The 23,168-nt window shown below is 42.9% G+C and overlaps 1 protein-coding gene across 2 annotated transcripts in view; it reads right to left on the bottom strand.

Moving 5' to 3' along the window:
- ACSS2 (acyl-CoA synthetase short chain family member 2) overlaps window positions 1-23,168 on the bottom strand; it is a 48,418-nt gene that overhangs the window by 5,717 nt on the left and 19,533 nt on the right. The window contains exons 1-10 of one of the 2 annotated variants that reach the window (XM_035006173.1): window positions 17,815-17,903; window positions 8,772-8,863; window positions 8,462-8,565; window positions 8,141-8,213; window positions 7,783-7,858; window positions 7,509-7,623; window positions 1,263-1,400; window positions 776-946; window positions 363-496; window positions 35-167 (exon numbers count right to left, since the gene is read on the bottom strand). In XM_035006173.1, the coding sequence (XP_034862064.1) occupies window positions 35-167; window positions 363-496; window positions 776-946; window positions 1,263-1,400; window positions 7,509-7,623; window positions 7,783-7,858; window positions 8,141-8,213; window positions 8,462-8,565; window positions 8,772-8,863; window positions 17,815-17,888 (1,110 nt within the window). In that variant the 5' untranslated portion in view covers window positions 17,889-17,903. Of the gene's footprint in view, window positions 1-34; window positions 168-362; window positions 497-775; window positions 947-1,262; window positions 1,401-7,508; window positions 7,624-7,782; window positions 7,859-8,140; window positions 8,214-8,461; window positions 8,566-8,771; window positions 8,864-17,814; window positions 17,904-23,168 lie in introns of those variants that run through there. The other variant, XM_035006172.1, reaches the window with a different exon arrangement.

The following is a 23,168-nucleotide window of genomic DNA, read 5'->3' as shown; positions in this document are numbered from 1 at the left end:
CCCTCAGCCCCAGCCTTCTGATTCCTTTACTTACTGTCTCTGTCTGCCAGAAGGTGTCCACGATGGAACAGCGCTGGGCACCTACCACCTGGTGGTACCACAGCCAGGCCTCAGGGTTAATGGGTTCACCCACTGTGCCTAACACCTGTAAGGATGCCCGGCTATGCCTTGGGCAGGGGAGTGAGAAGAAAGGAAGGCTCTGAGTACCACTGGGAACCAGGAAGACATGCCCAGGCTCTTCTGCCCCCTCCCCTATTCTAGGCCAAGGAGTTGGAACAGTGGAATGGAAAAGACTGTACACAAAGGCCAGCACCTAGCTCTGACGGACCCCCATGGGGCAACAGCTGGGGAGGGGGTCTCACCGGGTGACAGGCTCATCTCCATACTTCATGAGCAGGCGGATAGCCGTGGGTGCTGTGTAGAACTTGGTCACCTTGTACTTGTCCACGATGTTCCACAGGCGGCTCACGTCCGGGTATGTGGGAATCCCCTCAAACTGATCCCAGTGAAGGCTGGTCATTCCCAGTCCTTTCCAACAGTCCCTCAATTCCCCTATCATACCCCAGGCTCAGTATTTTGCCCTTTCTGACACACCCATGTCTTCACTCCCTTACGGACAAGTCAACCCCCTCAGAATTCTTCTTTCTCCAGGCAACAGCTCATTGTGTAAGTCCCCCTGTCCCTAGACCAAGTGGCCTTGGGAGACTGTCACCCAGGATCATCTTGTCCACCCCTAAGTAGGCCAAGTAGCCATGGGTCCCAGCTCCCTTCTCACCAAAACACCAGTGGCACCATTGGCCAGTGGCCCGTAGGTGACGTAGGAATGGCCAGTGATCCAGCCAATGTCTGCTGTGCACCAGAACACATCCTCCGCGTGGAAGTCAAACACGTACTTGAAGGTCGTGGCCACATAGAGCATGTAGCCCCCAACAGTATGTACCACACCCTGGAGGAAGAATAGGGCCTCAGCTTGGAAACTTGGACTCACCCCCACAGAGCACCAAATGTAGGCTGGGCAGAGCTAGAGGAAGATCCTCCCCAGGGATTCTGGCCCTGCCAGCACCCCTTTCATAGCAACCATCTCTCTTCTGTCCCCTTTTCGCCATGTTCCCATCTCACACACCATACACATACATAGTCAGTCATCATTCATATCCACGCCCTAAGATGGTATTTCTGAGCCACTGGAATTACTCTCATACACATGAACATAATTCACCTCTCAACCCTACACAGCCACACACACACACACACACACTTGCCTTGGGTTTGCCTGTAGAGCCACTGGTGTACAGGATGAAGAGTGGGTCCTCAGCATCACACCACTCAGGCTCACACTCATCCTCTGCCTCTTGCATGAGTTCATGCCACCACAAGTCAACCCCTTGGTTCCAGGAGATCTGCAGGGTTAGGAAGACAGGAATGGGCAGGGAAGAACTGTGAACAGCTCAAGATAGGAGCAGAGATACACTTACCTGGCACCTGGGGTTGGGGAAGTCCTGCCGGGTGGAGGTGCTGGGAGGAGGGGGAGAAATGTGGAATGAGACAGAACAGGAGCAGAACAGCAGGCTTCTTGGGTACTCCTAACACCCTGCTCCCGAGCTCCCCTCATGTAGCCTCAGGCTGAGGAGGACACCTTGGTTGGTCCCTTCTCACCCTTTAGTTCTTAGCTGAAATGTAACCTTCGTAGAAGGGCTTTCCCTGAACAGTATCTGGTAGATTCCCAACCCCGCCCTCACCCTTGCTGGTATTCTTGACTACTACACCATATTTCCTTCCCAACCAGTACATATTTCTAGTTATTTAGTTGTTCTCCTTGATTACTATCTCCCCAACTAGATAGTGACCTCTATGAGAGCAGTGGCATGTCTTTTTCTTTTTCTTTTTTTCTTTATCCCCAACAGCTAGCAAAATGCCTGGCACTCAATATGCACTCTGTAAATTTTTGTTGGATGAATGAATATGCATACAAAGGCCTACATACAAACATATGTACTTATGGGACTAGTGGCTTATCAGCAGGGATGCGGACACCACCCAATTCAGAAATGCAAAATTAGTCAGAGTCTGCAGGTGAAGTGGTCACCTGGCCCTGTTAGTATTGAAAAAAAAAGTCAACAGCTTTTGGTCCAAGCACTTTTTCCTGAATGTCTAGACCTCATCAATATCTGTAGGTTCCTACCCTAGCTCCGCCCCCACCTTCACACCACTGGTACCAATGGGTTTCCCATAGAGATATTTGCTTAAAGTTCCATTCAGCAGAAACCCTGCTTTAAGTTGGTGGAAAAGGACCAATATGGACTTCTTTTCCCAGTAGAGGGATGTCCCCCTACACTAGAGTACTTTTGATAACTACTTTTGGATCTATCATCCTGAAATTTTCTAACCTCTCATTGAAACTATTTTACTTTCCTAATTGTATCACCTCTTTGAACAGCCAGTTTTCAGAGTCTACTCTGTATTGAGGGAAGGTGGGATTCCCTGAACTTCTCCAAAAATTGCACTGGATCTCAATCCCGGTTCTGCCACTTCCTACCTATGTAGGTCCTTGGGCAAGTCACTTTACCTCCAGTTGGTCCTTTTTTTTTTTTTTTTAATTTTTTTTTTTAATTTTTTTTTTAAATTTTTTTTTTTAAGATTTTTTTTATTTATTTGAGAGAGAGAGAATGAGAGACAGAGAGCATGAGAGGGAGGAGGGTCAGAGGGAGAAGCAGACTCCCCACTGAGCAGGGAGCCCGATGTGGGACTCGATCCTGGGACTCCAGGATCATGACCTGAGCCGAAGGCAGTCGCTTAACCAACTGAGCCACCCAGGCGCCCTAGTTGGTCCTTTTTAAAATGAGGGTAGTCATTCTTTCTTTAATGGTCTCACAGGATTTGGGGAACATCAAAAGAAAAAGGCATTATCTAGAAAATATCATACCTTGAATTGTCCTGTGGGGTGGGAAAGACTGATGAATGTCAGGAAGGATAGAATTTAGTTCAGTTCCACTGAACTCCTCTGGGAAATAAATTCAAGGGTGTGAAAATGGAAACTGTTTGGGGTTTGCTTTAGCTGTCACAAAGCCCTTTCATATTCATTAGCTTCTTGTATGTTCAATGGCTCTGGCTGGCAGGTAGACATGATAATGTAAGAGAAATACCCTACTCCCTATTCCTATGATATGGCCATATGCTAGTTTATTGTGTACATAGTTGGTTAAAAAACCTCAAAGTGTTAAACACATACCTTGATAAATTACAAAATGACTCTCCAACCACTCTCCTCTTTCTGTACTATCTGCCCCTTACTTTAGAGAATTTGAAGCGTCTGGCACATAAACATCGTAAGAATGACAGGCTTAGGGGAACCTGGGTGGCTAAGCTGGTTAAGTGTCTCTTGGTTTTGGCTCAGGTCATCATCTCATGGGTCGTGGGATAGAGATCAAGCCCCACATCGGGCTCAGTGTGGAGCCTGCTTGAAGATTCTCTGCCAACTGCCCCCACTCACGGGCTCTTTCTCTCTCTAAAGTAGATAAATAAGTCTTAAAAAAACAAAAGAATGACAAGTCCAGACCGAGTGTGGCACCATTAAAAAAAAGAAGAAAAAGAAAGAAGAGAAAGAGGCTTGCCCACAAGCTAGAAAACACTAAAACACACCCTATTTTTTTAGTGGAATAGCCATATGGGTCTACACATACATTGACACATGGAAATTTTTTTTTCCTGCCAAATGATCTTCTTGAGATGAGGGCCTTAATGTATTTAAGCAGGAAAGTGTCAATATTGCTTTGGGCAAATGGTCTACAGTACTGGTTTGAATTGTCTTAGAAGAGGCACTAGGTACATATAAAGGCAAAGCATAGTTACACTGTGGCAATGAGGGGATTCTTGTAATCTTGTAAAACTGTTTCCTTTGTGGGTATGTGGGTGAGAAGGGCCAGTACCCCAGGTATGGAACTGATAACCAGCACTAGGAAGCGGGGTGAGTTCCATTAGTGGTTGGTTAGGAATTCGGTGTGTGCCTATTAGGGCCCACAGCTTTGAACCAGGAAGGTTTCAATTTACTGAAATAAGAATTGATTTGGCCTTTGTGCTTGGACCAGGATAGCTTCAGGGAGGGCAACTGCCAGGTGTGAGAGAGGAACATGAGGAAGCCCATAGGAGACATGAGTGAGGAGAGTACCTCCAAATTGTGCCAGGCCCTCCCTTTAAAGAATGCTTAAGGATGATGGGATGTGGAGCTCTCTCAAGATTTCTGGGGTACCTGGGTGGCTCAGTTGTTAAGCGTCTGCCTTTGGCTGGGGTCATCGTCCCGGGGTCCTGGGATCGAGCCTCCCTCTCTCACTCCCCCTGCTTGTGTTCCCTCTCTCACCAACTCTCCCTCTGTCAAATAAATAAATAAAATCTTAAAAAAAAAGATTTCTGCAGCTTTGACTGCAATTATCAGACCAACAAACCTGGACTTTATAAGCCTATTCTTATGGTCTTTGGTTTTTTGATAACTGATTATTTTCACCTCCAAGAAACAAAAATCCAGGAGCCTGTGGCCTAAGGGTCTCTGGTATTAATAATTATAGGAGTTGGGGCGCCTAGGTGGCTCAGTCGTTAAGCATCTGCCTTTGGCTCGGGTCATGATCCCAGGGTCCTGGGATCGAGCCCCACATCAGGCTCCCTGCTTGGCAGGAAGCCTGCTTCTCCCTCTCCCCCTCCCCCTGCTTGTGTTCCCTCTCTCGCTGTGTCTCTCTCTCTGTCAAATAAATAAATAAAATCTTTAAAAAAAATAATTAAAGGGGCACCTGGGTGGCTCAGATGGTTGAGCGTCTGCCTTTGGCTCGGGTCATGATCCCAGGGTCCTGGGATCGAGCCCCACATCGGGCTCCCTGCTCGGCGGGAAGCCTGCTTCTCCCTCTCCCTCTCCTCCTGCTTGTGTTCCCTCTCTCACTGTGTATCTCTCTGTCAAATAAGTAAATAAAATCTTTAAAAAGAAAAAAAAAGAAAAAAAATAATTAAAGGAGTTTATTTCTTTTCTGGTTTCCCTTTAAAAATGCCAGGCTGCCTGCTATGTTAAAAGCAATAAAAGCTAACATTTATAGAGTAGTTACTATGTGCCAAAAACCTTATATATACTGACAAAATCCTATCAGGTAGGTACAGTTATTATCCTTATTCTACAGATGGGGAAACTGAGGCAAGAGAGCTTAAGTAGTTTGTCCAAGCTTCCACAGTAGCAGGTGACAGAACTAGGATCTGAACCCAAGTGGTCTGGCTTCAGAGTCTATACTTGAACCACTGAGTTTGTTACATCTTTCAAGAGAAATGTCTTAGGTCTCTGTCTGACTTTTAAAAGGAAAGTAATGTTCCCTGGGAATCAGATCTGTCTCCACCATGCTATGAGAACAGAGAAAAAAGATTATATTTACCATTAGCAGAAGAGGTTAAGCATAGATTTAGAGTAAGACACCCTATGAGGATGGTAAATTCAGAGGAATAATGGGTTTTGTGTTTTGTTTTAATAAACAAAGCATTTAAGCCTGTATTATCATCTCTTCATTGCTGATAAGGTAACTGAAACTCAGAGAGGAGAGGTGACTTATTCTAGGATATACAGCTAAAAATCGGTCTCTGGACTCCAAGCCCAGCCTTTCGCTAGTCTAATCTGCTTTGAGCCCCCACTTAGGAATCTCACATAGAACCACCTACAAAGTAATTTTTTTTTTTTAAGATTTTATTTATTTGACAGAGAGAGACACAGCGAGAGAGGGAACACAAGCAGGGGGAGCGGGAGAGGGAGAAGAAGGATTCCTGCGGAGCGGGGAGCCCGATGCGGGGCTTGATCCCAGGACCCCGGGATCATGACCTGAGCCGAAGGCAGTCGCTTAACGACTGAGCCACCCAGGTGCCCCCTACAAAGTAATTTTTATTCAACCTAGCACTTAATTATATCAGAGAGTTTGTGTGCAGTTTATAAATCCCAAAGTAATATATAAATGTATTTAGGAATCTTCTCTGTTGTCCTATATAAAACTGAGGTTTTCATTTGTAATACATATCTAACTTCCCAACTTGATGGTGAATTCCCAAGGTCAAGTTCTGTACCTCCTCTACTCACTCTCCTCCTATCACCTAGGGCTCTGCCCCAGCTAAGTACATAGTAAAAACTTTCTGACAAGTCACTTGGTCCTCTCTCCCATAAAGGTTCTGAACAGCAGGAGTGCAATGGGATGCCTGTTGCTACCTCTCTGAGATCCATGCTCTATGCCAGTTCAGAGAGGTAGCAACGGGCATTTTGTTTCATGACCCTTCAGAGTAACTTAGATGGCAGAGGACCCAGGGATAGAAAGAAAGGAGTTAGGTCTGGCAGCCACCTCAATGGAGAAAACAGGCAAAGAGCAGATGAAAACACAGACAAGCACGCAGAGAAGCAGTACCCAAGGCGGTGCAGAGATGGATACCTGGGGCCAGATGCGCTTGGGTTTCTCTTTCAGCTTACCCTGTTAAGAGCCCACGGAAAGGGTGGTGAGCAGGGTCTGAGTATAGGGGAGTGGGAGGGAAAGGTCAGTGTGTCCCAAGCCTCTGCTGCCTCCTTTTCTTTTTTTTTTTTCTTTTTTAAAGATTTTTTTTATTTGACAGAGAGAGCACAAGCAGAGGGAGAGAGAGAGAGAAGCAGGCTCCCTGCTGAGCAAGGAGCCCGATGTGGGACTCGATCCCAGGACCCTGGGATCATGACCTGGGCCGAAGCCAGCCGCTTAACCGACTGAGCCACCCAGGCGTCCCCTGCCTCCTTTTCTTTAGGCTCCCCTCTTACTGGTCCTCCCAGCCTACATTTTCCTGATCTTGCTCCCAACCTCTATACACTCAGAACCCCTAATGCTAAGTCTCCACAATCTCCCTAGACTATAGCCTCTCTAGCTCTGTGACCCTCAGGGCCCCTCAAGTCACAAATCTCAGGAACTTTTGTCCTTCTGGACCCTGGAGTTTTCATCCTTCATGCCCCTTAGACCTTTGGGCTTTTCCACCATTTCCACTAAAAGTGCTGGATCCAAAGCTAAGAAGGGTCATATCGTGAGGACCAAATCCTGATCCTTCCATGATGGGACCACATAGGTAGCCCACCCCAAGACAGAGACTAGTACACACAGTCACTCAAATCATCCCATTTCTTTCTTTCTTTCCTTTCTTTTCTTTCATTCCTTATTGAAGTATAGTTGACTAAGCCCATTTCTAACCTAAGCCCAAGCCCTGGGGGTCCCTTGTACCCATCAGGATACCCTAACCAGTCCAGAGTCTCCCTTACAATCTAAGGGAGACTCATGCTAAGTTCCCAAGGTACAGGGGACTCCCTACCAACATTCAAGGTCAAAGTCCCCCAGCTTCCTACCAGCCCTGCCAGAGGAGGCATTCCTAGGATTGCTCCCAGATCCTCTCAGCATTATGTTAAGGAAGGAAAGAAGCATATCAAGAACTTCCTGGGCTGGAAGAGGGAGCCAATTTGAGCCCAGAGGAAAGCACAGCAGTACCAGACTCACCTGTACATCCGGGCATGGCCTCTTAATGGGGGGGGATTGGCTGGGAGAGTCACCTGTGCCCAGCTCTGCCCGCCCCAGGTGCTTGACCACAATGCAGCACCTCACTTGGAAAGCCCTAGAAGAAGGAAAAACCTGAAGTGGTAGGCTAGTTGGCTCAAAAGAGAATTTGGCAGGACCCACCTATGTCCATCTAAGATGGAGGGGACAAAGGGAACCTGTTACTGGGGAAAAGCCCAGTTGACCCAGAGCAGTAGCCAATGCCAAACATACTTACTTCTCCCGACACTTCTCCAGGGCCTCGTCAGCCAGCTCCTTCAGGTTCACAAGCTTTTCCCCCCTGTAGAAGGCATCTTTGGGGAGCAACAGACATTCCAGGCCTTAGGAAGGCACCACACTCCTAGCCCCTTATCCCTAGTGAGCACAATGTTCATGGAGCCCTTCCTGAGGTAGGCCTCTTGACTCTGGCTCTTCCAATTGATCTGAGCTGACAGAGGGTCAGGTGAGGTGGAATCAGGAGTAAGCGTAGGCAGTCCCTACCCTCTATGCTGAGCAGTCGCAAATACCAACTAGCTGATTAGAGATCAAAACTTCGGGTGTGGTGGTTCTGGAAAAGGGGTGAGAGAATTAGTCACCTGTAGTGATAAGAAGGCTGCAACTGGAATCCAGGATCCGTTCACAAAGAGACTCTGCAGAGAAGCCTGCAAACTAGGGAAAGGAAGAAAGACTGAGGGAGAGGAGGACCTAGGAATTAAGTAAACAAGGAAAGGAGACACTCATATAAAACCTTCAGGGTTTCTAAACTATGGTCCTAGAAGAAACTGGATATGGAACCTATGACACAAACATTCTAAACTCCTTAGTCTGGTTCTTAAGATCCTCCATCATCCAGGCCCAACCTACTTCTCCAGAGCCCCACCCCCCACTAGGTCTCTTTTTCCAGTCCAAATTCCTACCACAATGGAGTGCAGAGCCCCAACGCGGGCACATGCCAGCATGGCCACCACAAGCTCCGGTATCATGGGCATGTAAATGGCCACTCGGTCACCCTTCCGAATGCCTGCAAATAAAGGACACAGATCATGGACCAGGGACCCTTCCTGCTGCTACTTACTCCTTCTCATTCAGCTACTGCCCCCCACCACAGCTGACCTTTTCTGTTCCCCTATTACCACATTTCTTCCATTCCTTGTCTACTTCCCCCAAGTCCTCAGATACCCCAAGGCAGGACCCTCCAGTCCCCTTCTTATACCCCCTGACACTCACCCTGTTTTTGGAGAACATTGCTGAATCGACACACTTGGACCAGAAGCTCACGATATGTGATCTGGGTGGTCTCCTCTGGTTCATTGCCCTCCCTGAAATACATCAGAAAGAATCAATCAGTCATTAGAGAATATAACCTCTTCCCCCACACAAAAAATAGGAATAGTCATAATAGCCATTCAGGAACACCAAGGCTCCTTATGAATGTCCTGTGAGGGTGAGCTGTCTGCCATCACACCTTGAATTGACTGGTCAGATACTTTGGCCTTTTACAGTATACTTTATACACAAGCTGTGTGTCATTGGAAAATGCAGTGTCCATCTGTGAGCCTCATTTAGGTTGGTAAAATGGGATGATGGTCCCTTCTCTTCCATCCTAGGGATGTATTAAGGAGAAATGATATCACAGATGTTATTCTTCCTGAGCACCGTGTCAAGACTGCACTGGTGTTATTCAAAGTGGGGTTTCCAGATCACTTGCACCCAAGGGAACTTTTTTTTTTTTTAAAGATTTTATTTATTTGACAGAGAGAGACACAGCAAGAGAGGGAACACAAGCAGGGGGGAGTGGGAGAGGGAGAAGCAGGCTTCCCGCCGAGAGGGGAGCCCGATGAGGGGCTCGATCCCAGGACCCTGGGATCATGACCTGAGCCAAAGGCAGACGCTTAACGACTGAGCCACCCAGGCGCCCCCAAGGGAACTTATTAAAATGTAGATTCCTGAGCCCCAACTCAGACCTACTGAATCAGAATCACAGAGTCCAAGAATCTGCCTCTTTATTACAAGCTGGTATAAAGATGCAGTTGGTGATTCTTTTTTTTTTTTTTTAAGATTTATTTATTTTAGAGAGAGAGAGAAAGAGCATGAGCGGGAGGGGTAGAGGGAGAGAGAATCTCAAGCAGACTCTGTGCTTAGTGTGGAGCCAACGCAGGGCTTGATCTCATGACCCCGAGATCACAAACTGAGCCAAAACCAAGAGTCAGATGCTCAACTGACTGCACCACCCAGGTGCCCCTCAGTTGGTGATTCCGATACACATTTAAAGTTTCAGGGGCGACTGGGTGGCTAAGTCGGTTATGTGTCCAACTCTTGATTTCGGCTCAGGTCATAATCTCTGGGTTGTGAGATTGAGCCCCACGTCGGGTTCAGTGCTGGGCGTGGAGCCTGCCTAAGATTTGCTCTTTCCCTCTCCCTCTGCCCCTCCCCTCTCCCCCCTCTAAAAAAATAAATAAAAAATAAAGTTTCAGAACCACTACACTTTATCATCTGATTTCTGTCTACCTCCTCAGCCTTGCCTGTCCTTCCTAGGTTTCAGCCTAGTTTCCTTCACATTTGCTTACAAACAACTAGTTATGTGCTATATACATATACAGAAATAAGGCACTGATGAACAAGACAAGCGAGATCCCTGACAACATGGAGCTTATATTCCAATAACAGTTCAAAAATTATACAAGTAACAAATACAGCCAAGATACTTTCAGATGATAAGCATTATGAAGGATATAAAGAATGATATAATAATGAGTGACTAATTGGAAATACTTTTTTAAAAAGACATCTTAAGGAATTTCCATGACTGTATGTGAATATTTAATGACCCCCGGTGGGTTTATTTTCAATTTTATGATTTTTTTGAATAATACATATAAACAAATGGTACTACAAAAAAAGATATGTAATGAGAAGTGTCCCTCCCACCCCTATTCCCCAGTCACCCTGCCAATTGGCAACCACTGTTCGTACTATGTTATGTAACTTTCCAGAAATAGTCAGTATGCAGACAGGACCACTCCTAATAGGTTGGAGGGTGTAGAGCAACTGAACTAATGTGAAGTGACCAAGATAATCACTTTGGAAGAAGACTACACTGTTAGCATCTTTCATAAGATCCTTTGGATCATATATCCTTCGGATATCACTGAAGATAGAAATTTAAAAACTAAATTTAAAAAATTGAATTTCAATACAGTTCAGAAGAGAGATAAGCACCTCACAGTCCCCAGCCAGTCCTTAGATGGGAAGAGCTGTTTTAACCATGGGACAGACCTATTATAGAAGCATTACATATATGTATTTATGTTTACATATTCTTGTTTTTTCTATACAAAGATGGTATACAATACACACTATTCTGTATAGTGTTTTTTTTTTTTAAAGATTTTTTATTTATTTATCTGAGAGAAAGAATGGGAGACAGAGAGCATGAGAGGGGGAGGATCAGAGGGAGAAGCAGACTCCCCGACGAGCAGGGAGCCCGATGCGGGACTCGATCCCGGGACTCCAGGATCATGACCTGAGCCGAAAGCAGTCGCTTAACCAACTGAGCCACCCAGGCGCCCCCTGTATAGTGTTTTTTATTGAGTATAATATATATCCAATAAACTACATGAATATTAAGTATAGAGCTCAATTATCTTGCTTTTTAAAAAATTTAACAATATACCTTGATATAATTCTCCATCAAGACTTATAGTGCTGTTTCATTTTCTTTGTCATCTGCATAATGTTCCACAGTTTGTATGTGCCATAGTTTATCTAACAAATAAATGCTTCAATGAATATCCTTATTCAAATGTCATTTTACTCATTGCAAATATATCTGCAGGATAAATTACTAGAAATGAAATTGTTGGGTCAAAGGATATGTGCATTTTAAATATTAATAAACATTAGAGGACAACTACTTTAAATAATGGTCAGAGAAAGCCTCCCCCTGGGGAGGTGATACTTGAGCTAAAAGACACAAGTAATGAGTAGTCAACCATATGAATTCTTGAGAAGGGTACCCTGAGCAGAGAGAACATCGAAATTTGGAAAGGCAATGAGGCAGTAAAGAACTTGGCGTATTCAAAGAACAGTAAGGGAGACAGCATGGCTGAAGCATGTAAGAATGCAGGTAAGAATGAGAGTTACGCAGCAGCCAGATCACATAGGGCCCTGTAGTAATGGTAAGAAGTTTGAATTTTATTCTAAGTGGGATCCTTCTGGCTTCCTATACACAAAAGCCGACCTCCACACTTTTGATCATGCCATTGCCTGTGCAGAATGCCTTCCCCTCTCCTTCTGGTACCAGTACCACATAGCCCTCCCTAAATACTGCAGGCCATTGCTCTCCCTCTCTTGCCTTACTACCCAGAGTACTCAAGAAAGAGGTAACTAAAACCCAGAGAGATGTAGTAGCTTGGCCAAGGTCAAACAGTAAGTGGTAGAGCCAAGAATAGATCCTCGGGTCTTCGCATTTCAAGGCACAACTCTTTTGCCTCATAGTGTGAAGGGCAGGGACTAGCAGGGAAACCAGGCCTTGGAGGTTATACAGAAGATTATCAGCCTCTTTCCAGCTCCTGGCTTGATTAGTCAGTTACTATCCTCTCCTTGGCTTAGCCCTCCTAGGGCTAAGAGGAGTCAAGCACAGAGAGCTCTCTAAAGTAAGAAGGTACACAGAGAGAGGAAACTGGCAAATGGCCCTGAATGCCAGAGGCAAAAAGCCATTTTCTTAACTGGCCCACTGATGAGTGCCACAGAAACTTCAGAACATCTCATTATGGCTAAATGCCAACATATACCACACACCCATGCACACATATCCCCACATGTGTACCACCTACCAGCTCACCTGTGTGTACTTGCATGCATAAAATCACATATACTAATATACAAAACATTGTAGGCATAAAAGCTGCCCATTTGTACACAGAGGCACAAATAAGGAGAAATATATGGACCCAGGACTCAAACATGGGCCTACCTGCAAGTACATGCACCACACTTACGTACCCACCTATGTGCACAGCTTGCCCCTCCCGAAACATTAGCAAATCATTGTTTTATTTGCTTCACATAACTTTCCATTATCTGAAATTATCTTGTGTATTTTATTTGCTTGTGTATTACCTGTGTCTTTTATTGAAATATAAGCTCCATGGAAACTGAGAATTTGCCTGTCTTGTTCATTACTACATCCCTAGAACCTAGAATAGAGCTTGGTACATAGAAGGTATACAGGAACAGATAAGCACAAACCTACATAAGAACTGTTTACTTGAGCCCACTTCTAGTTACACACACATACACACACACCCCACAGCGTACACTCCGCTCCCAGGCTCTGGGCTCAAGTTATACATTATTGATACAGGCACCTTGCTCCTTCCAGTGTCTTCTTTCTCTGACATACACACCAGGCTGGGGCCCCTGGCTCATTAGGAGGAGGAGGTGAACAGAATACTGGCCTACTGCAGCTCCCAAGCCCTCTAGGATGTTAAGAAATTTTTTTAAAAAGATTTTATTTATTTATTTGCCAGAGAGAAAGCGTGCGCGAGACAGCGAGAGTATAAGAAGAGGGAGCAGGAGGCAGAGGGAGAAGCAAGGTCCCCGCTGAATAAGGAGCCTGAAGCCAGGCTCGATCCCAGGGCCCTGGGATCATGACCTGAGCCAAAGGCAGACGCTTAACCAACTAAGCCACCCAGGCGCCCCAGATGGATGTTAAGAATTTTTAAAAGAACATTCGGTTTAGTCTCCTAACTCCAAAGAGATCCAAAGAGGCCATTTAATGTGTTCAAGATCACATGGTGCATTGTGGCACAGAAGATTTCACTTTCCTTGTGATCTATTTCCTTGTGTACTACCTTTTTTACATTTATTGGGGCTTTCTATTTCCCATTACACCTTGGGTTCTTGGAGGGCAGGGATCATGTCCTCTTCCTCTCGATCTCCTCCAGGCTCAGTTGGCACAGTAAGTTCTTAAGGTTCATGGTTGAATCATAGAAAATCTGATAATTGATTAATGACAGGGAAGACTGGGACTCCCCTCTTTATATGAGGGACAGTCACTGTATTGGAGATTTTAGTTCCCTAGATGAGCAGAAAAGTAAGGCACAGGATAGAGGAAAGAGCTGGGGGGAAAAATAGGTGGAAAAAGTTAGGTTCTTCACAGAAACAGAGGGCAGGATCTAACCTGGTGGGTTAGGCCTTCTAGAGGAGAAAAACCCAGATGAGAAAAGGAGTCAAACCTATTATGAGCTGTTTAGCCTGGAGAAGAGAAGATATTGAGATACATGATAGTAAGTTTCAATATCTGTATCTTTGTTGCTTCTACTCTGGTTCAGACCACCTTCATCTCTTGCCTGGATGATCACAATGGCCCCAAACTGGTCTCCCAATTCACTCTTACCCTCTTCCAATCCATACATCATCTGGAATAGTCTATTAAAAACATAAACCAGATTATATCACCTACTGCTTAAAATCCTTTAGTGGCTTTCATTGCATGTAGAAGAAAATCCAAACTTCTACTATGCCTTGTATCTTCTCCAACTCATGTTGTGCCATTGTCCCATTTTGCTCAATAGACTCCAAACACATTATTAGCCTTCTTACTGATAGAATATGCCATGTTCTTCCCCCAGTTTTTCAAACGGTTTGCTCTAGGTCATGCTTCAGATCACTCTAAGTAGCATCAGCCCTTCCTATTATTCTTCATCACAACACTGTTCATTTTTTTCATAGCATTTTTCAAGCTACAATTGTATTATTTTTTGGTTTTTTTTTTTTTGTGTTGGCATTTTATTTTTTTATTATGTTCTGTTTATCACCATACATTACATCATTTATAATTATAATTATATTTATATTATAATTTATAATTATATTATTATTTATTTTTCTAATTGTCCGTCTCTCCTACTAGACTGTATGCTTCCTGAAGGCATAGACCAAATTGGTTTTGTTTACTGCTGAATCCCCAGTGCCTTGCAAAGGCTTGTATATAGTCAGTGCTCAGTAAGTATTTACTGAATAAATGAATGAACCTGAAGGATTATTATGCGAAAGAAGCAGACTAGTGTTATGTAACTACAAATGGAAGAGGTGGGTCAATTGGGAGATTTCAATATAAGGAAAGCCTTTCTAACTGTCAGAACTGTCCAATGATAGAAGATATTCCTTCAAGAGCTTCCTAACTCTGTATAAAATCTGGGATTTGCAGGGATCGTAAAGAGCAGACTCCAAGACATGGCTGGGACCAACCAAGCATGGCCAATGTGTCTCAAAGCATGGTCACACAGTGTCAATAATGCAAATTCCAAGGCCCCACCCCATATAGCTGCTATATAGGATTGTATAGATTGGGCCAAAAAAACCCTGACACCTACTAGATCATTTTCCAGGGAGTGGGGGCCTTAGAATTCTCATTTTATAAGCAACCCATGTCATACATGTTTTCCGAAGTTTGAGATGACCTTTAAGGTTCTTCCAACTTTGAGATTCTTTGATTATGTAAAATTAAGAAAACACATGAAATAATGTATTCTATGATCCATAAAGCACTGCACAAATGTGAGGCACTCAGATGTAGGTATACCCTCAAGTCATTTTCCCTTTCACCAAGGGAAGAGGGAGTGGGAGCAACATAACTTTACTAATTAGCAGACTGATGTTCCCTCTGGATACTCCTGCCCTAGTCACAGTGAAGAGGGAGAAGGGCTGGAGGAGGAGGTGAGAGGAGGCATACCCCAAAGACTGAATCATAAATCACTTAGAATGCCAGAGGAGGACAGGGCTTTCAATGTCCACCACCCTTATTTACAGATGAGAAACCTAATACAGTGATGGCCTCAAGGTTACTTAGCACATTAGTAGCCCCATTATTCTAAAGCAGTGCTATCCAACATAATAGCCACAAGCTACATATAGCTATTGAACATGTGAAATATGGCAGAAGAACTAAATGTTTAATTTTATTTAATTTTAATTATTTTAAATATTAATAGTCACCTTTGTCTAGTTATAGTATCTAAATGTCTAGTTTAGGCATTTCTCCTCCTAAACAACATGGCCTCCAAAAGGAGGATGTTTTTTTCCAAAGTCAGAATTAGCATTAGGAAGAAAATCAAACTGTAGGTGTCCTGAGAACTGTAGAGTTGAAGTCCACCAAGGATGGATTTTAGCATACTTGTAATTACCCAAGAGAATTAAAAACATATACTCCTACAAAAGCTTGTACACAAATGTTCATAGCTGCATTATTCATGATATTAAAAAGAGAAAACAATCCAGATATCCATCAACTGAAGAAAGGATAAATGAAATGTGGTATATCTATATAATGGAATATTATCTAGCATAAAAAGGAATGAAGTACTAAGTCAATCAGAGAAAGACAATTATCATATGATCTCACTGATATGTGGAATTTGAGAAACAAGGCAGAGCATCATAGGGAAAGAGAGGAAAAAATGAAACAAGACGAAACCAGAGAGGGAGACAAACCATAATAGACTCTTAATCTCAGGAAATAAACTGAGGGTTGCTGGAGTGGATGGGGGTGGGAGGGATGGGGTGGCTGGGTGATGGACACTGGGGAGGGTATGTGTTGTGGTGAACGCTATGTATTGTGTAAGACTTATGAACCACAGACCTGTACCCTGAAACAAATAATACATTATATGTTAATAATAATAAAAAATTGTAAAATTAATAAATTAATAAATTTAAAAAAAAGAAATGAAGTCCTGATACATGCTACAACACTTGTGAACCTTTAAAAGATTATGGTAAGTAAAAGAAGCTGGGGAAAAAAGGCCACATGTTGTATGATTCCATTTATATGAAATGTACAGAATAGTCAGAGCCATGGAGACAGAAAATAGATTAGTGGTTGCCCAGGGCTACAGTGGGAAAAGTTGGAGGAAAATGAGGAGTGACTGCTAATGAATATGGGGTTTCTTTTTGGGGTGGTGAAAATGTTCTAAAATTGGTTGTGATGGGGGTACCTGGGTGGCTCAGTCAGTTGGGCATCTGCCTTCGGCTTGGATCATGATCCAAGGGTCCTGGAATCAAGCCCCGCGTCAGGCTCTCTGCTCAGCGGGAGCCTGCTTCTCCCTCTCCTGCCACTCTCCCTGCTTGTACTCTCTCTCTGTGTCAAATAAATAAAGAAATCTTTTAAAAATAAATAAAATAAAATAAAATTGGCTGTGATGATGATTGTACAACTCTGTGAATATAACAAAAATCACTGACTTGTACACTTTAAATGGGTAAGTTGCATGGTATGAATTATATCTCAAATCTTAAAATTTTGTGATTTTGATTAGAATTGCAATAACATACAGATTAATTTGGAAAGACAGACATCTTTACAAATCTTCCTTTCCAGAAGGTTTGCCTCTTAGCACTAGTCATTTATTCATTCATTCATACTGTTGATTCATTCATTTTTTCTTTTTTTTTTTTAAAGATTTTATTTATTTATTTGAGAGAGAGAGAATGAGAGAGAGCAAGCACATGAGAGGGGTGAGGGTCAGAGGGAGAAGCAGACTCCCTGCCGAGCAGGGAGCCCAATGCGGGACTCGATCCAGGGACTCCAGGATCATGACCTGAGCTGAAGGCAGTCGCTTAACCAACTGAGCCACCCAGGCGCCCCCATTCATTCTCTTTCTATTTGCCTAAAGATTTGGCACTTATTTATTTTATTTTATTATTTTTTTTAATTTTATGGAATTTGTTTTTTAAGACTTTTATTTATTTGACAGAGAGACACAGCAAGAGAGGGAACACAAGCAGGGGGAGGGGGAGAGGGAGAAGCAGGCTTCCCATGGAGCAGGAAGCCTGATGTGGGGCTCGATCCCAGGACCCAGGGATCACGACCTGAGCCCAAGGCAGACACTTAATGACTGGGCCACCCAGGCACCCCAGCACTTATTTATTTTAATGTTATAGTCATATGTATACATCTGTTTCCTTCACTGGACTGTAAGTTCCTTAAAGGCAGACAAGACATCTTTTTATCTTTTTCCTCCTCAGTGCTTAGCATAAAATTTGACACACAGTGGGTACTTAATACATAATTGTGAAATAAATGGGAGAAAGAAAGAAAGTAAGAAAATAAGTTAGTTCTCTGCTCATATGACCAGCCAGATCCAGGCTGATCAGAGAGAGGAAACATGGAAAGAAAGGGGATTATAGAGGATACAAACAAAGTAGATAGATGCTAGACAGGCAGGGGGAAATGGTAGACATAGAGGGAGAAGAGTGTAAAACTTATGGAATGGGATCTGGAGAAATATCAAGAAGAGTTTCTTGAGTCCCTACACTGGGCTCAGGTCTGGACTCTGCCATGGGAGAGACTGCAATAAGACCCTGGAGTTGAGGTTCAGGTTATGGGACTTGTGCTTTGCACTCTAGGCTATTATTGCATCCTGTCCTCATGCCAGCTATTTTCAGGCTTTGATCCAGGAACCTTGTGCCTGTTCCCTTTAGCCTAAGTGGCTTTGGTGCCAGTTGGATTCTGCAACTCTTCTCTGTTGACAAGGCAGACCTAGGTCAGTATAGAAGGTAACAATTTCCCACTGCTTACATGCCTACTTACAGGAGGGAAATCATATGCACTCGTTCCTTCCATACTGTGCACTATGCTAGCCTTACCCAAAACAAGTGAATGAGGGCAGTCCTCTCAGATCCTTTATTATCACAGCATTTGGAATGTTGCCTAAAACAGAAATATGCCTAGAGCAGAAAAAGAAAGTGGAAAGAACAGCAGAGGGCACTGTTTTATACCTACATCGGGTGTCTCAATTTTGACACATGCAAAAATATTTATTACAATGGTTCTTTGTTATTTAGGTAGATAGCATGGTTGAAATCATTAGTGTTCATGGTAGGGTACTCTATTCCTATGGGTAGTTGAGCAGGAAGAGTTTTAAGAGAGTAAGTGTCCAGATTCTCAACTTCTATATGTAATCTTTCCTAACACTGATCTGTCTGCGCTGGTTCTCCTTTTTCACTTTATCCTTCACAAATACACTTCTCCCACTCTATTTAAAAAAAAAAAAAAAAGGAGGCACCTGGGTGGTTCAGTCAGTTGGGGGTCTGCCTTCGGCTCAGGTTACAATTGCGGGGTCCTGGGATTGAGCCCCGAGCCCCACCTCGGACTACCTCCTCAGCAAGGAGTCCTCTTCTCCCTCTGCCCGTCCCCTGCTTGTGCATGTGCGCTCTCGCTCTCCCTCAAATAAATAAAATCTTTAAAAAATAAAAATAATTTTTTAAATGCCATCTCTCTCTCTTATCCCAAACATTATGCCTATACCATGCCAAGGTTAAAAAACAAAAAACAAAAAACAAAAACCCTCCAGAGTGCCAAAGGGACAATTTGAGAACTGTTAACCTCAGAGGGAAAGGCCCAAGAGAGCAAATCAGAGAGCTTTCTTAAGAAATCAATACTGAAAGGAGTAATATCTTAATTTATCCAGGTGACAAACTCATGGTAACACTACTTGCCTTATTTCTCTTAAAATTATAATTCAGAAGTTAAATAGTTATCATATTTATTTTAATCAAAAAAGAAGTTGGGCATTTTCTAATCTCATTTGGCTGATTTGTTAGCAGTGAGAATTTGCTATGCAAATTAGGTTATATGGTGGACATTTTCTACAGATTATATGAACTGGTGGACATTTTCTATAGATTATATGAGCTAAATTTGCAGTTCCAAGATTTCAAAAAAGATATATGAAATATATACATGTATATAACAGAAAACACATTGGAAATTATTTTTTTGCTATTATTATTTTTTAAAGATTTTATTTATTTGAGAGAGAGAGAGCACGAGTGCACGCACACAAGCCCAGGGGAGGGGCAGAGGGAGAGGGAGAAGCAGGCTCCCTGCTGAGCAAGGAGCCTGAGATGGGGCTTGGTCCCAGAACCCTGGGATCTTGACCAGAGCTGAAGGCAGATGCTTAACCAAATGAGCCACCCAGGTGCCCCAATTTTTGCAATTATTTAATCTTATGATAAAATGTTTAAATGTGAACTTCAAAATGTGTAAAGAGTTACATAATTTTTCAAAACTCTTTTAGATATATAATTTTAAAAGTTTCAGACCACTAATCTAAATAACTATTTTTCTGGGGCACCTGGGTAGCACAGTCAGTTAAGCATCCAACTCTTGGTTATGGCTCAGGTTGTGATCTCAAGGTCGTGAGATCAAGCCCCATGTTGGACTCCATGGGCTCCTCAGTGTGGAGTCTGCTTGAGGTTCTCTCTCCCTCTCCCTCTCCCCCTCCTGCTCATCTCTCTCAAATAAATAAATAAATAAATAAATAAATAAATAAATAAAACAAATACATATTTTTCAAAGGTATCCTGCAACTGCCCACCACATCTGAGGATGTTATAAAAATACAAGTCATAAGTCTTATCCTTTGGAGATTCTGATTTGATAGGCTGGTGGGATCCAGGAATCTGGATTATTAACAAGATCCTCAGATAATTATTTGGAGTCACCAGACCTAGATCTATTGTTTACCCCTAATTCAATGTATGAATTTACACAAATTTTCCCCTCTCTCTGAGCCTCAGTTTCCTTCTCCATAAAGTATTAGAGGGGAGGAGGGAGAAGATTGGTATTAGACTAGATAATTTCTTTTTTTTTTTTAAGATTTTATTTATTTATTTGACAGAGAGAGACACAGAGAGAGAGGGAACACAAGCAGGGGGAGTGAGAGAGAAGCAGGCCTCCCACCGAGCAGGGAGCCTGATGTGGGGCTAGGTCCCAGGACCCTGGGATCATGACCTGAGCCAAAGGCAGACGCTTAATGACTGAGCCACCCAGGTGCCCCTAGACTAGATAATTTCTAATGTATCTTAGACTCCTTGATTCTCATTACTTCCTTTCAGAGGCAGGAGAATGGGCCCTAAAAGTCAGTTTCAGAGAAAAGAGGTTTTATTTACATAGGGGCAGGGTACAGTGGGGAGAAAAAACTTAGCTGAGGTAGAGGCCAAATAGAAGTAAATAAAATAAAATTAATAAAAATAAGGGGCACCTGGGTGACTTGGGTCATGATCTCAGGGTCATAGGATTGAGCCCCACATCGGGCTCTGCACTCAGCATGGAGTCTGCTTGAGATCCCCTCTCCCCTTCCTTCTACCCCTCCCCCTGCTCATGCTTGTGCTCTCTCTCTCTCTCTCTCAGTCTAAAATAAATAAATAAAATCCTTTTTAAAAAAGTAATAAAATAAAACCTGACATGCCTGTCTCACACGGTATTTGTGTAGATCAAATGGGAATCCAGCTAATTCCTTACATGAGTATGGAATAAAACTACATTAGAGGATAATCCTTTACCTGATCCTTACAGCTACTTTAGCAATAGGGAGAGCAGGTATAATTATCCCCGTTTTTTTTTTTTTTTTTTTAAAGATTTTATTTATTTGACAGAGAGAGACACAGCGAGAGAGGGAACACAAGCGGGGGGAGCGGGAGAGGGAGAAGCAGGCTTCCCGCAGAGCAGGGAGCCCAATGCGGGGCTCGATCCCAGGACCCCAGGATCATGACCTGGGCCGAAGGCAGACGCCTAACGACTGAGCCACCCAGGCGCCCCAATTATCCCCGTTTTAAAGATCCAAGAAATCCAGAGGAAGTGGCTTGCCAAGGCTACACAATGGGATTAAGAAAAATCTGTAACTAGGTCCCAAGTTTCTGACTTCCAGGCTAGTGTTTGTTGAACTACACCAATTTGGAGTTTACTGAAATGGACATAGAGAAGACTCTTTCCTAAGAATCTCCAGGAACACTGTGAGGAAGAATGAAGGAGACTCTCATCCACTTTGAGCTTTAGCCCATGGTCAAGATCATACACACCACAATCTCTTCAATATCCTGAGAACTTCCTGAAAGACCCAAAATCTCTGGCAAGGAAGTCTGCATATGTCTACCTTCACAGTCAAGCACTGTACAGTCACTTTGCTCCTAGAGACATGACCCCCATTCTCTGAAATAAGGTGAAATACATTGTCTCCAACATTCTCTTCCTAAATAAAATTCCAGCTCACAGGCAAAAATCTTGCCCCACCTTCCCAGAATGTGAGCTCCATGAGGACAAGGACCAGATCTCTTTTGTTTATTGCTATGTCTAAGCACCTAATACATGCCTGGCACATATCATAAATATCTATACATTAATTTTTTTAAAAAACCTGCTGCTAGAAGCTAATGTCCATGGAGCACAGCTATCTATAACTTGGATCCTTGCCTAATAGCATATACAAAAATTAACTCAAAGTGAATCAAGGACCTAACTTTAAGACCTAAAGCAATAAAATTCTTAGAAGAAAACATAAAAATTTCATGACTTTAGATTTGACAATGATTTCTCAGATATGACACCAAAAACACAGGAAACAAAAGAAAAAACAGACATTGGACTTCATAAAAGTTTTAAATTGATACATACTGTATCCAAAAACACTATCCCCATAGTAAAAAGGCAACCAACAGCATGGGAGAAAATATTGGCAAATCATGTATCTCATAAGGGATTAATATCCAAAATATATAGATAACTCCTAAAGAGCAACAACAACAACAAAAACCAACCCGATTAAAAAATGGGCAAAGGACTTGAATAGACATTTCCCCAAAGAAGACATACACATGGCCAATAAGCACATGAAACATCACTAATCATTAGAGAAATGCCAGTCAAAACTATAATGAGATAGCAGTATTAACAAGTGAATGAAGGCAGTGCTCTTGGATCCTTTATTATCATAAGCTCCCTAATGCCTAATGCATAAAGTTCATACTGTTCAGCCTTGTCCTGGGTTCCTCCAGAGTCTGGCCCAACCTTAACTGATCAAATTCAGCCATGCTGTTCTTCTAGGCCCATCTTCAGCTCCAGCTGAAGCTCTCTCAGTCCCTGGGCAGGAATGCTGCAATGACAGGGAAATGAATGGGCAGGGCAAGAGCTGAGGAAAACTGGGTTTCAAGTCAAGCTTTGCTACTTCGAACAACATGAAACCTTTTACAAATTATTTCACTTCTCTGGGTCTTAGGTGCTTCAACTGTAAACGAGGGAAATATTTCAGTAAATGTGCTTTCTAGATATAGGTTTTATTACTCATTCTGGCTGAGAGCAAGAAAGAGGGTTGGAAAGTGAGAATTGGGAAAAGCTCCACAAAGAAGATGGCATTTCAGATGGTTATGAAAGAATAAGCAGGATTTAGGCTGGCTCAGATAAGGAACAGACCAATTCAGGGAGAAGGGAACAACATTAATTAGCTTAGGTATAGAAGCGGAAAAGCACGGGCTAGTCTACAGGCCAATACCAATCCTAAATAATATGTTCATCTACAAGTGGTGCTTTTTCATAAAGCTACACTTATTTGATATAAAGGACTATATTTTGTGCTATATATTCTGCCTAATTTCATGAAGTTAAATTATCTTTATTCTTAATTGAGTGATAGTGATATAAGCTGGTATTTGTGATTTCAAAAAAATTCTTACTTCATAAAATTTTAAATTGCAAACTCTTTGGGAGGTCCCTGCTGAACTATTTGTGAAATTTTTAAAAATCTCAATCATTTGGTATAAAATTAAATAGCAACAAATTCGGTT

This window comes from Mirounga leonina, unplaced genomic scaffold (assembly GCF_011800145.1).
Source record: "Mirounga leonina isolate KUSES-001 unplaced genomic scaffold, KU_Mleo_1.0 Mir_150, whole genome shotgun sequence".
NCBI lineage: Eukaryota > Metazoa > Chordata > Mammalia > Carnivora > Phocidae > Mirounga > Mirounga leonina.
Note: the sequence above shows the minus strand (reverse complement) of the source record. Positions and strands in the feature narration are given on the sequence as shown.